Source organism: Gadus morhua, chromosome 19 (genome assembly GCF_902167405.1).
Source record: "Gadus morhua chromosome 19, gadMor3.0, whole genome shotgun sequence".
Taxonomy (NCBI): Eukaryota; Metazoa; Chordata; class Actinopteri; order Gadiformes; family Gadidae; genus Gadus; species Gadus morhua.
This window is the reverse complement of record NC_044066.1, coordinates 2,687,422-2,702,665: the sequence shown is the minus strand read 5'-3', so window position 1 is coordinate 2,702,665 and position 15,244 is coordinate 2,687,422. Positions and strand designations below refer to the sequence as shown.

The 15,244-nt window shown below is 42.1% G+C and overlaps 3 protein-coding genes across 6 annotated transcripts; 2 read left to right on the top strand and 1 right to left on the bottom strand.

Annotated features, from left to right (window-relative positions):
* Positions 1–3,051: 3,051 nt before the first annotated feature.
* On the bottom strand, positions 3,052–5,728 carry surf1 (SURF1 cytochrome c oxidase assembly factor). Of its 2 annotated transcripts, none has more exons than XM_030341566.1 (9): positions 5,517–5,728; positions 5,318–5,384; positions 4,922–5,058; positions 4,731–4,813; positions 4,457–4,648; positions 4,213–4,285; positions 3,533–3,695; positions 3,295–3,376; positions 3,052–3,210 (listed from the first exon to the last, which is right to left on the bottom strand). In XM_030341566.1, exons 1-9 carry the CDS (start codon positions 5,577–5,579, stop codon positions 3,144–3,146), a joined length of 927 nt encoding a protein of 308 aa, XP_030197426.1. In that variant the 5' UTR covers positions 5,580–5,728; the 3' UTR covers positions 3,052–3,143. The 2 variants fall into 2 exon arrangements, with proteins under 2 accessions (XP_030197426.1, XP_030197427.1); XM_030341567.1 differs by having other exon boundaries at positions 4,922–5,049; positions 5,517–5,696.
* On the top strand, positions 5,611–8,489 carry surf6 (surfeit 6). Its single transcript, XM_030341565.1, has 4 exons — positions 5,611–5,904; positions 6,469–6,699; positions 6,785–6,867; positions 7,548–8,489. The coding sequence occupies exons 1-4, from the start codon at positions 5,811–5,813 to the stop codon at positions 8,262–8,264; spliced, it is 1,125 nt and encodes a 374-aa protein (XP_030197425.1). The 5' UTR covers positions 5,611–5,810; the 3' UTR covers positions 8,265–8,489.
* Positions 8,490–8,728: 239 nt separating this feature from the next.
* On the top strand, positions 8,729–14,882 carry kyat1 (kynurenine aminotransferase 1). 3 transcript variants are annotated; one of them, XR_003973986.1, is made up of 14 exons: positions 8,729–8,921; positions 9,230–9,288; positions 9,544–9,691; positions 9,978–10,127; positions 10,373–10,459; positions 10,577–10,696; positions 11,347–11,467; positions 11,563–11,639; positions 11,758–11,847; positions 12,136–12,322; positions 12,508–12,584; positions 13,330–13,416; positions 14,012–14,157; positions 14,207–14,882. XR_003973986.1 is itself a non-coding variant. In XM_030341562.1 (13 exons), exons 2-13 carry the CDS (start codon positions 9,236–9,238, stop codon positions 14,069–14,071), a joined length of 1,257 nt encoding a protein of 418 aa, XP_030197422.1. In that variant the 5' UTR covers positions 8,729–8,921; positions 9,230–9,235; the 3' UTR covers positions 14,072–14,882. The 3 variants fall into 3 exon arrangements, 2 of the variants coding, with proteins under 2 accessions (XP_030197422.1, XP_030197424.1); XM_030341562.1 differs by having other exon boundaries at positions 14,012–14,882; XM_030341564.1 differs by lacking the exons at positions 14,012–14,157; positions 14,207–14,882 and adding an exon at positions 13,505–13,838.
* Positions 14,883–15,244: the final 362 nt, after the last annotated feature.

Genomic DNA, 15,244 nt, shown 5'->3' with positions numbered 1-15,244 from the left:
AAGTACCATTTTAAATTCCAGGATGTACAACACACAATAAGTGCATTCATTAAGGGGCAGGACGTACAAACGTACGTGCGTTAGAGGGGTGTTTTTAGGAGAGTAAGGGGTGAAAGGCATTGGTGCGTAAAGAGGGAGGCTATGCAGAGTTCAGGTGAACTCTGAGCCTCTTGCAGAGGCTGGTGAGCGTCTCTGCAGTCCTGAAATCTGCAGGGAGGTGAATGTCTGCTATGCGTTGAATGTCTGCTGAGTTTAGTGTTTTAGAAAAAATTGTAACGTCTATTCTTCGTCGTTTGGGCTGAGGTCTACAAAGAAGTAGTGAAAGTAATGAGTGATTACGATTAATCTGTTATTTTGAAAAATGTACTACAGTCTTTACATTAAAAGTGAAAAAATGTATGTACCTTTTAAGGTTCATTTAGGCCTACTCGTTTTACACACATCCTCTTGATCAGATGGCCAACATTCTTTCCTCTCTCGTCTTCCCAGATCACATGGGCTAAACTCACCTGGGTTTGCTGTGAGTGTGAAATTAAACTGAACTCAACAAACAAGCAAACCGATTGGGATAGTATTGTTGTTGGTGTCTGTCTCCAAACAGAACGTTTCTGGGTTCAAACCCCGATGCCCACAGTTAACCATTTGAGGAGGTGGGCCCGGTCACGCAGCTGTCCATCAAACTTCCTGTCAATATTGTGAAGGCCATAAGGGCCTCAATGAAGCGTAGAGTAAATGTTGTTGAGATGTTTTCATACCCAGTGTGTGCAAAGCTGGCTGTGCAGGTCATTGCAGTCCTACTCAGCCCCTCCTCCTGTCCTGTCACAATTAATATAGTTGGTGAGTTTATTCATAATCAAACCGTGCATACACTCAGTGTCGTGGTGCCTGAATGAACAAATGTTGCTGTGATTAAGCTAAAACCATGTTACAGTGATTACACGAATGCAGCGTGTTAGCCTGAACCTGTGATACCAGTCATAGAACTTGATGAAAGATGTTTGAAACAACCCCAACGCTAAACTAAACTGCACTCCTGTCATGATTATTAGGTATCCACAAAGTGTCTGTGGTTACCTATTGTTATTCTAGGGTTTATGTATTATTATATTGGATTGGTAAAATCTCATCCCCTGATTGCCAAAAGGTGTTTTTTTTGATAATAGTTGTATCCCGGTAAACAGGTCTCCAAAAATGCGGTGCCATTTCTCCCATAGGGACCATTTCTGGAGTGAATTCTGATACGTGTTATTAAAGAGCAGGTAGTGGCATTTTGCTCAAGGAGGCCTACAGGTGGGCTGCAGACATGGGGTTCAAACCCAGAACCTTAACACATCGTTATTATTAAGGAAAATATTTGACCCGGCTGTCCAGTAAGTGTGATGAATTTATCGATCAATTATAATTCACTTGTGTAAAATTGTTAATTGTAATAGTTTCGTATTATGAATGAACAAATTACAAGCCATTAATCACAGTACAACTCAAAAAACGTCGCTTTACTCGGTTGAGTTTTATTTTTTGGAATTATTATGGCAACTACTTGTTACTAACTATTTAATTGCTGCCACTAGAAACTACACAGTTTCTAGTAATAATTAAATGTACTACTAGTAAGGTACCAGCTAATATCATAGCCACTACTCTTTATCTACCCTACTATTATAGCTTATTCTATCCACTTTTATAGCCACTACTAGTAAGCTACTTTCTAGGTATCTACTACTCAATACTATTATAGCTACTACTAGTTATCTACTACTATCTACTATTATAGCTACTAGATCCTCTGTTTGTGCTTACAATGATAGTCACATTAATTAAGTTACTTAATATACTGTCGGGCAGTTTGTTTACGGTTGTCACTTTACACACTTTATTTAATTTCATTGCTTTCTATTTGCATCGTGGAATTATTAATCTAGTGCACCAACAATCTCCATATGACTCTGGCACTCATACCCATCACCAATATGTAAATTCTTATATTATTGTATCTTAAATTCTTAAATTCTTGTATCTTTACTTTAGTTTTTGCTTTATTTATTCTATTTGATCCTTTTTTAATTGATTGCTTATGTTCCTGCTTGTTTATATGGTGTTATATATATATATATATATATATATCTCTTCTTCATTGTTCATTGTTATTGTCTTAATGTATGCACCTTGATCACCAAGCCAAATTCCTGGTTGGTGTAAAATCCTTCTTGGCAATTAAATCCTTTCTGATTCTGATTCTGATTCTGATGTACAGGACATTGTATCAAGCCGGGTATAATGTCCTGTACCCAGCCCAACACACACAAGTGAAGCCCAAACAATGTGTGTGTTGGGCTTCACTTGACCGCAGCGATGTAAATAAATCTAAATGGACTTCATTATATAGCGCTTTTCTAATCATTGGCCACCCAAAGCACTTTACAATATTGCCTCACATTCACACACCGACGGCAGAGTCAACCATGCAAGGCGACAGCCAGCTCGTCGGGAGCTAACAGTCAGGGTTAGGCGCCTGGCTCAAGAACACCTCGACACTCAGCTAGGAGGAGCCGGGGATCGAACCAACAACCGTCAGGTTACCAGTCGACCCAGTCGACCCGCTCTACATCCTGAGCTACTGCCCCCCCCTATGTGGCTATGCGCTGCACAGCTCACAGATGTTCAGAGTATCTGGACTTTTTATTCAGAGTTGACTGATACTTTCCGAACAACCACATGCTCCTCATCACGATCACGCACGAACCAGTTTCACGATAAAAGCACCTTTCCAGTGTTAACTGAGTGGCCACGAGTTCCAATTAAAATAGATAAAAACCACGGGGTACTCAGAACCGGCCTGCGGGCCACATGTGGCCTGTATGATGCCAAGGTCTGAACTAGACTCAAGTTACTTTTTTTCAATGGCAAGAGACTCCTATATCGCACCTCTATATTGCTTGGGTCATCCTCTTTGAATCGGCATGCCTGTGGTTAATTGATGGACCACATTTGCTAATTCCTATTGCAGTGTTTTTTTTGTTAAAATAGGTAGGATGTAGGCTCATACAAACAGAGATTTAAAATGATTTATTAAATAATACATTGCAAAACATGGAATAAAGAAAATTAAATGTTACAAGAACAACTTCAGCATTTCTGTTGGATCAAAGCTTTATCCTCTTTATAAACTTTGCATACCACATGTAGGATGTTGCGGCACACAGACCATACCTAGGGAACCAAGCAGAAAGCAATCGTTAGTAATTCATTGCTCAACTTAACTGATTTCAGTTTTTATGCATTCAAGTTACTGACCATGTTGCAATGTACTGGATGTGCTCATTCCTTAGTGTGACTCTGGTCTGTCCTCCGATTGGTCCTCCAGGAGTGGTACTTGCTGCATGACAAAATATCAAGTATGAACTTACTATTGGCAAAAACTAACAGAATATTAAACTAAAGAATTCAATGTATTATATTTCATACCTGAGTATTGTACAACAGCCTTGTATAGAATATGTAAAATGTCATTTGTTATTCTTCGAAGACCTACCAAAGTCTGCATCGATGAAGATGGGCTGGGCTCCGACCACACTGGCCATGGCCTCCAGGTCACGGTAGTGCCAGCTGTTTCTCTCCACGTTGTTAGGCGGCACAAAAGGTTTGCGGACCTCCGTCAGCCTCACTACTCCTACTATTTCAACCTCACTCTCTGTCTATGGGAGGGAGGGATTATTAGTGTTGGCAATTACTGTAAATACAATTTCTGGTACTGTCAGCTGTTGATTAAGCTCTCCGATAATTAATAACCTCTTCCTTCAATAAACATCTATGAACTACATAGCTATACTTGGATGTGTCTGAAAAATTGCTCATTATCAATACTATTATTATTTTGGGGCATGTCTGCCCCTTTTATGTAGTCGATTAAGTACAGATCTAGCGCTTAACATGAATTAGGAATCTGAATATTTGTAGCCTTCTAGTGCAACTGTATAGACAAAATATCAATATAATATCCACATGCAAGGGGACACTTCATGGAAAAGTTTCCATATTATCCACATCCATTCAGTTTCCATGCATTTCCAAGGCTACTCACGTGATTGTGGAACTAAACTACATTACACCGCTATTACACCTATGTGAAAGGGTTGATCAATCCTTTTTTCTGAATGCTTAGGGAGGATTACGGCCCTCTGTGGAAATAAGACATTAATTAGAGTAATTCACCTGTCCCTTCATCCTGGTCTCTGGCCTGATCTTCTTCTTGGGAACATACCCTCGGTTCACCAGGATGGTGATGCTAAAGTACATCAAGATTGACCATCAACACAATCATTAGGTTTACTGACTAATTGACACATGGTTAATCGGAGTGTAGCATGCAACATGTAGTTTATCTTGTACCGGTACTGCATATTTAGGGCATATATATGACTTTCATTAAAACAATGATAGTTGAGTTGTCCGTTACCCCAGGTCAGTGCAGTGAAACGGTGCGATCACGTTGGCCCCCGTCTCCCCACTGGAGGACAGCTGGCCGGCTTCACGGGCCTCTTTCTCCGGGTCGACCGGTGAACGGGGCAGGATGTACAACTCCTTGGTGTGGTCGAACTGTCCACGCACCTTTACTCTCCTGTACTCCAGCCCGTTCAGCTCAAGGGGACTGTGGCCAGGAGATGATGGTCAAACACACTATTAACACATGCTTCTGTAGGGATGGATGCATTTAGAAAGTATGAACTTACTCAATAGGAAGAGGAATCGGTTCAGAGGTGGTGAGGCGCCTCAGGTCTTCAATCAGTTTCATCTTCCACTGCCGTCGTTTGACCTGAAAATAATGTTCCATTAGCGAAGGGGTTTTTAACTTGGTCCACACCATGACAACCCACTACAGAAGTCATACCAACACCATGACAACCCACTACAGAGGTCCTACCTGCCAGGTTCCGAGGCCAAAGGTTGCGGTTGGGATGAGGAGGAGCATCCATTTGAGCATAGTGTCCTCCCCTTTCACCGAGGCGGTGCCAGCCGTACAAAAACTGCGCCTTAAGCTAGTGAACGTACCTAAGAATACTTAACAAAATATCCAAGATTAGACAGTCATAATAAGAAGTCAAACAAAGATTACACCAATATTACCAGCTGGCCCAGGGTCACTAAACCAACCTTCTGTCTCATCAGGAACCTCACAGACTTATCGACTGAAGCTTGCTAGACATGACTAACGTTGATCTTAGTGAATCCAAAACCATGATGACATACAAGGAGGATGACCCAAGCTGTTCGTAGGTGTAATATTGAGCCTTGTATTGGCCAGAGGCTGATGGCTCACCGTGAGGAAGCTTCTGCTCGGTCTGCCTGGCGACATATTCCACCTTATTCAGGTGAATGCTACGGGTCTGGAAACACAAACACATTATTCCCTTGACAGGGAGAACTACATCGTCTCTATAAACGTGTTGTACGTTTCAATCTGACTTTAGACAACCATTAAGGTTGGATAACTTTCAGTGACATGTTCTCCTGCTTACCTTCTGGGTTAATGTTCTGAGCGCTGTGGTGGACCGGGCCACCGTGGACCTCAACGTGTTCATAGTGAAAGGATAGTGTCAAAGATAAGTGTCAGAGTCGAGGCTGGGTTCGATTATATAGCTCCATTGACCCACTACATAACAGTGGTGTATCAGAAATGGGGGACCATTTGAGTGTTACTACTTCCGGTTTAGGTTTCCCGGTCGGCAGGACCAGCACGACCAGCACACGTGTGACATGCATCTAGTGAGATGTTCTGTAAAGTGAGTTAAGGCTAAACAACCACCGTAGACATGAGTAACCTGGCATCAAAAGACTCTTACATTCAGAAGTTGGCCAGTAAGATTTGTGCTCGGCAAGATCATGAACCAAGGAATTCAAAATTTGGTAAATATGCCTCCATTTATTTTGAAACCAATAAATACGTTTGTATCACGAGTTAAAACGTTATACACGTTATAACTGCTTCAATATGTACACTGTATCTCTATAGCAGTCCCTTTAACATTTATATAGGACGGTCTATGTTATGGTAGGCAAGGCATTTGACCATTGTATACAGTCTCTGATAACGTTAGTGGCACAAGCTATCTGGGTTTGTTTTGTTGGGTGCTGCTGAGCTGAGAATGTATCATTTCATCGACAGTCCATAACCATTCTGAATAAAACGCACTCCTTGCCATTATTTAAAAATTCCTTACAGTGTTCGACCAAAAGGGAGAACATAACTATGATTTGATCGTCAACTGAACTTGTGTGTCAGAAGCCAATGGACGATTCAATTAATGTTTTTATTTAATTCAATGGACAATTCGGTCAGATCTAAAATAAGGAAAAGACATTTCGGTTGTTGCATCTCGGTCATAATCGTGTTGAAGTGATGATGATGTATGTATACAACGTCTCAAACATCCTGAGTCCTGAGTCCTGACCCTTTTTTTGTCTGTGTAGTTCATTTCAAGGGTGAAGGAGACGGTACTTCCAAGAACAGCAAGCGTAAACAGAAACGCCTAAATCAAAAAGCAGTCGGTGACAAGAAAGATGCGCAACAATCTAAACGGAAGTCTGTGTCCTCTCCTGATGCAAAGTCTACATCCTCCCCTGCCGCTACGGCTGCAACACAAACTAACGGATCCAAAATAGTTGCCAATGGGAAAACGGCGACAACACAGTTGCCAAACGGTAACGGCAACACAAATTCTATTTGCAATTGTGCTGTTCCATGTTGCTCCTTTTTCAAACTGTGGTTGCATTTTGCCTCCTACAGGTGGGGGTGTCACCTCAGGTTTCTCTACAGTAGATCTTCTTCGCAAGAGACTACATGAAAAGATTGAAGAGTCTAAAGGACAGGTATGGAGTGCACAAGTGGGACTATTTGAGGGTATTTTGCTCCTAATAACTCCAGTGAGTCAACGAAACATCGATTTAACTAGTCTTAATCTTTTTAATTGGATAACAAACACATCTAAAAGAGGTAACAAAGAGTTCAGACTCTGCATAGCCACCCCCTCACACCCCTCCTGCTTATTGTATGTTGTACGTCCTGGCACTTAATGTATTTCATACTAAGGTATAGTCCTTAGTTGTGTTGCATCTTATCCTAGCTATCTTTGTTGTATACAGGGAATGGGTTAACCTTGCGATTGTTAGTGCTCGGCAGTTGGTTTTATGAATATCCCTGCTGTATAGACAGTGATATTTTGTTTCACCTTCTTCTGACAAATACTACTTACTTATTGTAAGTCGCTTTGGATAAAAGGGTCTGCTAAATGTAATAAAAGGTGACATGGTATTTATTTTGTTACCGATTACATATTTTTTCCGTCCTTAGCTGGTAAAATCCTTTAGATTCACTGCAGGCCTTCTGGATATAGTATAACCGCAAAAACATAAAATGTTACCAAATATAACGATGAGGTAAATAACTAATAACAGAAGTACAATATGTGGTAGCATCTGAATACCGGCACAAAAGAGTTTCCCAGCCACTGTCCTCTGGACACTGACCTTAAACTGCAAACTGTTTCCAGGGAACTCAGGACTCGCTTTCAGAGGCTGTCCAGGCCAAGCGGGCCAAGAGAAAGCTGGAGAGGGAGCGCAAGAAACGCAAGCGAAAGGAGTTCCTGGTGAAGAGGCTGGCAGAGAAGGCGGGCGAGGAGCTGGCCCAGCAGATCAAAGATGAGGAGAACTCCCCCGCCGCCGCCGCCCCGGCCCCGGCTCCCCCCGCCGCAAACAAGCGGGACGAGACGGCCATCCTCTTCAACACGGTGGAGACGGTGGACGAGGTCTACATGGACAAGATGACCAAGAAGAAGATCAAGAAGAAGCTGGTGAAGGGAGAGCTGACGCCGCTGACCGGCCGCAACTACAAGCAGCTGCTGGGGCGCGTGGAGGCGCGCAAGGCCAAGCTGGAGGACCTGCGGGCCACGGACGAGGGCAAGGCCCGCGCCATGGAGGAGAAGATGAAGTGGACCAACGTGCTGTACAAGGCCGAGGGCCTGCGGATCAAGGACGATGAGGCCATGCTGCGCACCTCGCTGAAGAAGAAGGAGAAGAGCCAGGAGACGAAGCAGCGGCGCTGGGACACGCGCAAGACCAACGTGGACGACAAGATGCAGCGGCGGCAGGACAAGCGGCGCAGGAACCTCCAGAAACAGAAGAGCGCCAACGTGGAGAAGAAGAAGGACCGGGCCAGGAAGAAGGGCCGAGTGCTCCCCGGGGACCTGAAGAAGGTGTCGTTGAAGTGAACGGACATTAACTTTGAACTGTCTGACATGGGTATGGAAAAGCACCAGATATATTTCGAGAGGCCGTTAAATGAATTAAATGTGTGCCTGTCTGCAAATCATTGTTTTCCCTCGTTCAAGAATGGTTGAGTTGGTCATTTTTTTACTTTCTATCTCCATGCCTCTTCTATCCAAAAGTACCTTCTGCTGTATTGAGTAGAAAATAAATGTTATTTTAACATTTTCTATAATTTTTCTGAAATATGTCTTATGCTACCGCTCTTTAGACCTAACCCCATATCATTTTCTAAAAAAAAGTAACACATTAACTACCAAGAACCCATGCAGAAAAGCGTACCCTTGCAAACATTTAATTATTTCATTACTCAGCATTGTTTTTTCTTCAATGTGGAAGTTATATATATATACACATGTGTAAATGATAGTCGTAAATAACTCTTGCAATGGATTAAACCCATTTAATGTGCTCTGTCTTAACCCTATATATTCCTCACTGCACCCACAGCAACAATTGTTGCGCTTCACCGTCTTGACCCGTTCTTGAGACTATGTTTGGCCCCGCCCATACAGGAAGTGTGAAACTTCCAGCATGCGACGGTCAAGGGTCGCAGTTCTGAAGGAAGACAAGTTTGGTTTTGACTGGTCTACTGCAAACTGGTATTTATTCCGTACCGTGCTTTTATCCTGTCAAACTATCTGATGATTAACACCACGAATAGTGCATTAAAGGGGTGACCATTTAAAAATGGAAGGAACCATTTGCATGCCCAGCAGATATGGTCGACCCGTTAGTATAATGATGAGAATAACTTAATAACAATAACACGTCTGTACTGTATCGGATAATAACCATAACACGTCTGTAATGTATCGGAATGTAAATGCCTTGATCGTATGTCAAATAAGTGATGTGACTTTTAGTTTAATAAATAAGAACAATACTCAAATCTATCTCTTTTTGTCAGATTATCATGTCACGCCAAATGCATGCGCGCAGATTGGAGGGCATCGACAAAAATATATGGTGAGTCCACTGACAGGGTTTAGGACATGTCCATGTTTAGGAACTGTGTGCATGAAGCAAGAGGTGAGTCCACTGACTAGGTTTAGGACCTGTGTGCATGAAACAAGAATATATGGTGAGTTCAGTGAAGGTTCACTATGTATAATAATAATAATGCTATATATATATGAATGAAATTTATATAGCGCTTAATATGTATGGATGCCTACCCTCTCCCAACGGTGTCTCTCCTCCCTGCCACCGTATCTTTAACAGGGTTGAGTTCACGCAGTTAGCGGCTGACTACCAGGCCGTTAACCTGGGCCAGGGCTTCCCTGACTTTGCCCCTCCCAAGTTCCTCCAAGAGGCTTTCTGTAAAGCAGTGAGTGGGGGCGGCTTGATGCACCAGTACACCCGTGCCTTTGTAAGTCGTTTTTCAAAAACACGCAATACGCTTGTTTTTTAACAAACGTTGATTCATATTTCCAGAAAATGTAACAATTAAATATAAACCTAAATGAAGTTTAATCCTGCACTATCCTACTTTCTACTGCAGCTATTTACTCCATGAAAACTATCCAAACTAGAAAGTTCTCTACAACTGCAGCTACAACTCAAACCACTAGAGGCTGCTAATGGAAAACCTGCTTAGTAAGGGTTTCTATTATTATTATTTATTTACTGTATGTGTCATTATTTTCACTGCGAAGGGCCACCCCTCTCTTGTCACAATCCTGGCTCAATTATTCGGGCGCCTGGTGGGACATGAGATCCAGCCCCTGGAAGACGTGCTGGTCACGATCGGGGCATACCAGGCCCTGTTCTGCACATTTCAAGCTCTGGTGGACGAAGGAGACGAGGTAAGCCGCTATAAGCGGTGTCTTCATGTCAAGGTTCCCTAGGGAACCTTGACATGAACCTACCTTAGGTTCCTAAGGGACCTACAGTTGGGGTTTTGGAAAGTGTGTTCAGTAAAATGGTCATTATCTTACAATATTTTACTTTCTCGGTCAACAAATAAAGAATAATAATAATAAGCAAAAACCATACAGATGACTGAATTCATTAAGTAATGAATGAGGCTTCAATGCATGTTGTCTTTCAGGTTATAATTATTGAGCCATTTTTTGATTGCTACCAACCAATGGTAAAGATGGCGGGAGGGAAGCAGGTCTATATGCCTCTGAGGCCAGTAAGGAGCATTTTCTTATTTCCTTATTAAATCAAAAAATGATATACGTATATTTGCATTATTACATGGATGGAACCCATTTTTGGTTGATTGTTAACCAAAATTGGTTGATTTCAGAGGGGCGGGAGCAACCTGTCGAGTGGGGATTGGGTGCTTTGCGCTGAGGAGCTGGCCAGTAAATTCACAGCAAAAACAAAAGCCATTGTTATTAACACCCCAAACAACCCAACCGGCAAGGTAAGGAGCTCAAAATGAACCTTCACAGATTAGCTTTGATGCACTGGTGGTTATTCTAAAACAGTTGGATAATGTCAGTACTCAACTCCACAACAAATTAGAGCATAATTCTAGTCATTTCAACATCAACATTTGAATGTGAAAATATAACATCTGTTAGCCTTTTTCTCTCATTGGTTTTTGTTGATGTAGCGGGGTTCACTCTGCGTTGTGTGACGACCGGGTAGATGATGTCATATTTATTATCGTCAGTCTGCATTTTCTCATTCAAAGTCAGGAAACAGAGAGAACAGAAACACATTTTGTGTACACTAGTACAATGAGAGTGACACCATCATATTTACATAGTCATTTACCAAAAAAGTAGCACAGGAATGCATACCTATTCATTAAAAGTCAGGAAACGGAGAGCAAATTAGCCCATTACTAAACTTTCCATAATTTGGCCACTCTGATCCTTCAAAATAAGAGACCACTGCATACCTAGTAGGGTGGCTCAAAACAAGAGTCTCTATTTGCAATCTAACGCAACAACATCACAATGCTACACTGACACATATCTGATAATAACGTAGTGGAGTCCAGCTCAATACAGAGTGTGTAAACTTGAGTGAAGAAGACACAGGTTGGTTGTGGTCCCCTATCCTCAGGTGTACAAGACAGAGGAGCTGCAGGTGATCGCGGACCTGTGCATCAAGCACGACGTGGTGTGCATCAGCGACGAGGTGTACGAGTGGCTCACCTATGATGGAGCCAAGCACGTGAAAATAGGTTTGATTCAGCAGGCCCATTATCAGAAGACAGGGCTATGAATAAATGTATCATTGTTAACAAACCAACTGCTTGATTTGTGCTTCTATACACAGCCAGCCTTGCTGGTATGTGGGAACGCACAGTTACGATCGGCAGCGCGGGGAAGACATTCAGTGCTACTGGATTGAAGGTATTGATATTATTTTGGTGTGTTTCTGTAACTTGTTTTAAACAAGCACTATATGGTCACAGTACCCTGATTAACGATTTCTTCTTTGTGTGATTTCTATTTATTTCTATATTTTCAGGTTGGCTGGGCTATAGGTCCCAGCCGCCTCATTAAACATTTGAAAACAGTCCATCAGAACTCTATTTACCACTGTCCCACTGCAGCCCAGGTACGCACAACCCTTCCTTTCTTGGAATGCTTGTTTTCAGTTGTCTTGTCAAGATGACTTTTTAGTGCAGGGCTTTTTCTTTTTCATTCAGTACTTAGAGTTGGAGTTATACAAATGCCCTTTATTGAGATATGTCAACAGGAGTTGTTTTAAACTAATATTTAAAAACTTTTATAAATAATTTTTAGGCCATTTTCACACCGTCGGTATATCACATATTTTAGGGAAACTCGTGTGATGTTCATGACCTCAGCTCCACCGTTGGCCCTGACTGTGCGTTGTGGACAGGTGGCGGTGGCGGAGGGCTTCCAGACCGAGTACGACCGCCTGGGCCATCCAGAGAGCTACTTCCAGCAGCTGCCCACGCTGTTCACCCACAAGCGGAACAAGCTGGCGGCCTGCCTGGAGATCGCGGGCTTGCGGCCCACGCTCCCAGAGGGGGGCTACTTCATGATCGCCGACATCTCCTCTGTCTGTTAGTCCTTTTTGCTATGATGTGCTAAATTGAGCAAAAGTTCCGCGTGCATACATTTTTACTATTTATAATTCTGTGATCCCTCAGATTGACATGGAAGTCATTGGAACATGATCGCCGTCTGCTTCGGTTTGTCTTTCCAGCTAAAGTCATACATGTAACCAATGCAAATTGTTTTTGAACAGCGTTTGACTCCGATGATTCAATCTCCCAGGATGAGCCCCTCGACTACAGATTTGTTAAGTGGCTGATCAAGAAAAAGGTAAGGAATCAAAAGCGTTACCTGATTTATTTTTCATTCCGCAGCATTAAATCCCCATTATTCTACTTCATTTAAGAATGCTCGATTCTGATTGGCTGGGAGGGGTGCATTAATCCGGCATATTGCCCGCTGACTTGTCGGTTCTACTTGCTGCTGACTGAGCACAGTAGATCAATACGCCGCTTGTATCGTTTTCTATCGCAATAATTTTGTTATAGCCTACATTTATTGCAAATAAAAATTACTTGGAATAAGGAGTGCATGTTTGATCGATCGTCATTAATGCTGACTTGATACGAATGTAGCAACTACATTATTAAACTAGTGATCAGATGCAGCCTTGTGTGGTTGCTATAGAAACGAGTTACCTACAGCTGAGCTAACGTTATTCACCGTAGTTCTAAAGGGAACTACTTTTCGAGGGAGATGAACTTAAACAGAGTATACATTTAATAAGCATGCAATACGAATAAGAAAAAGGCAAATTCTTAAAGTATTTGAATTGTTTTATTATGTTGGCCGGCGAGAAGTAGAATAAACGGAATAATCACCTCAAGGCAGGGCAATAAACAGTTTGATATGCCCGGCTCGTGGAAGGTGAGCCGTCCACGAGCCGGGCATATCAAACTGTTTATTGCCCTGCCTTGAGGTGATTATTCCTTACTTATTTATCTCTTTAGGTTCAATAGGCTTTTCCTGGGATTTGAGGTTGTCCCTCTTGCTCTTTGTCTCCCTCTCACTGTAGGGTCTGGCCGCCATCCCTGTATCTGCTTTCTACAGCCCTGAGCATGGCAAGGAGGTTCAGAACTACGTACGATTCTGCTTCACTAAGGTACTGTAATGGGAAAATTATATTTCACATTTCATATTACACTGCCCTTGGTTTGTATGAGCCTTTGACCCTTGACCCCCTTGTGAAGGTCGAGGAGAAGGGGCTCCAACTGATAAGGCACCGCTACGTCTCCCTCTGATACGCACCTGAGGAGATCCATCTATTATTGAGGACCATCTGGTTAACGATACTATAGTTTTATTGGAGATCGCATCTGTTCTCAGCATCCTGAGACCTGTCTGCCACTGTATGAGAAGTCTTTGCTTTGGCCGATGCATGGGACTTCTCCTTGCGGAGCTCTTAGAGAGACGCAGGGCAAACTCCCATCTGAGGCCTTTGATTATGTATACGTTTGTTGTATGCTTGTTCTATATTTGTTGCATGTTATTCTATTTTTATTACTTAAATAAATTAGCCTAATTGTTATGAGCTTGGATTACTCTTTATTCTTAAACAGTTTACACAGAACGATTGACGTTGTCCATAATTCCACCCCAGAACCTGTGCCAAAATGAAAGTCTTGCATGGTCCCTCTTGCCTTCCGTCTTTTTCTCAATCAATTCTCATATTTTTTATTCTGCTCCTATTGCTAAAGGAGGACTCAACGTTGAATGCTGCCGAAGACATCATGAAAAAGTGGGCTAGTGAAAAGTGAACTGCCAACATGTGAGGCGTCCCCGAGCTCTGTGTTTTATTGACCTTGTTGAGCAACATGGTGTCTGACTCACTTGATAACTACGGACTTAGATCCGTAGTTATCATTGTGCGCTTTGCCAAACTGGGCAGGTTTATTATAAGGTTTATTTTCTTGGTTTATCTTGGACATTATCTTTGTCTCTCTTTAGCTTATCAATCATTTTTATCCGAGCAAAATTAGAGCGAAAATTTCTGATGTATAAAATAAATGGTATTGAAGATCTTAAATGTTGAATCGTTTTGTCAGAAAATCGTGATTTGTTTCTTTAGGTGGATAAATGATAAGTAATTTCTGTCTGTATGTTTCACATTCTGGTGGCTATGTAACCTCGATGCCTCAGCCTTTCCAGTGGATCTGTCCAACTGATCTCATCTTAGAATCTGGAATAACCCCTTGAGATATAACTGTAGCCACTCATGGCCAAAGACAAACTGGATACTGGAATATTTCAGTGTATGACTTCTCAAGAATAAATGGTGCAATATTGGGTCTTGGCTCACTCCCATAGAATGTTTATTTTGTGTTGCAAGCACTTTGTTTTTAACTGCTGCACTGATTTATGGGTAGGAAGGATCACAAAATCAAAGTGTTGATGGTCAATGTTGAATTCCTGGTAACAAAGATGTTATTGATCTGAGCCATGCAAAAACGGCATACTTGTTCACCGGTAAATGATGTACCTGTAAATTAATTAAGTTGTGAATTGTTTCTGTCTGTGTTTCGAAATATTAAACCCAAGCCCAACCTATTAAAAAGGTATTATATTATGTGTCTGTGTGCGTGCCCGTCCAGCTCTCTGTCCTTCCGTCCCCCCAAACAATCTTTTTGTAAAGGAGGATAATAACTACTAACCTGTATTTGACCCCCATCTAATAATATCAACTCGTAAGTGTGCTTTGTTTGACTTCAAATTTGAATCATTTGAATCAAGCCTACAAATCAAGTGCCATACCGGGCAGTACCATACCACGACATACCGTACTGTACCGTACCGTGCTGTACCGTACTTTACTATACCGTACCGTTCTGTACCATGTTGTACCGTACCGTACTGTCCCACGCCGTACAATAACGTACCGTACTGTACTGTACCGTGTTGTACCATACCGCAACGTACCACATCATACTGTA

Coding starts and splice junctions, on each gene's coding strand:
- kyat1 (XM_030341562.1), top strand. CDS start 9,236: ATGTCACGCCAAATGCATGCGCGCAGATTGGAGGGCATCGACAAAAAT. Junction 10,460..10,576: donor TCTATATGCCTCTGAGGCCA/GTAAGGAGCATT, acceptor GGTTGATTTCAG/AGGGGCGGGAGCAACCTGTC. Junction 12,585..13,329: donor AGTGGCTGATCAAGAAAAAG/GTAAGGAATCAA, acceptor CTCTCACTGTAG/GGTCTGGCCGCCATCCCTGT.
- surf1 (XM_030341566.1), bottom strand. CDS start 5,579: ATGAACACGTTGAGGTCCACGGTGGCCCGGTCCACCACAGCGCTCAGA. Junction 5,059..5,317: donor CGAGCAGAAGCTTCCTCACG/GTGAGCCATCAG, acceptor TATTTTGTTAAG/TATTCTTAGGTACGTTCACT. Junction 4,814..4,921: donor TTGGCCTCGGAACCTGGCAG/GTAGGACCTCTG, acceptor CATTATTTTCAG/GTCAAACGACGGCAGTGGAA.
- surf6 (XM_030341565.1), top strand. CDS start 5,811: ATGAGTAACCTGGCATCAAAAGACTCTTACATTCAGAAGTTGGCCAGT. Junction 5,905..6,468: donor ACCAAGGAATTCAAAATTTG/GTAAATATGCCT, acceptor TTGTCTGTGTAG/TTCATTTCAAGGGTGAAGGA. Junction 6,700..6,784: donor GACAACACAGTTGCCAAACG/GTAACGGCAACA, acceptor TGCCTCCTACAG/GTGGGGGTGTCACCTCAGGT.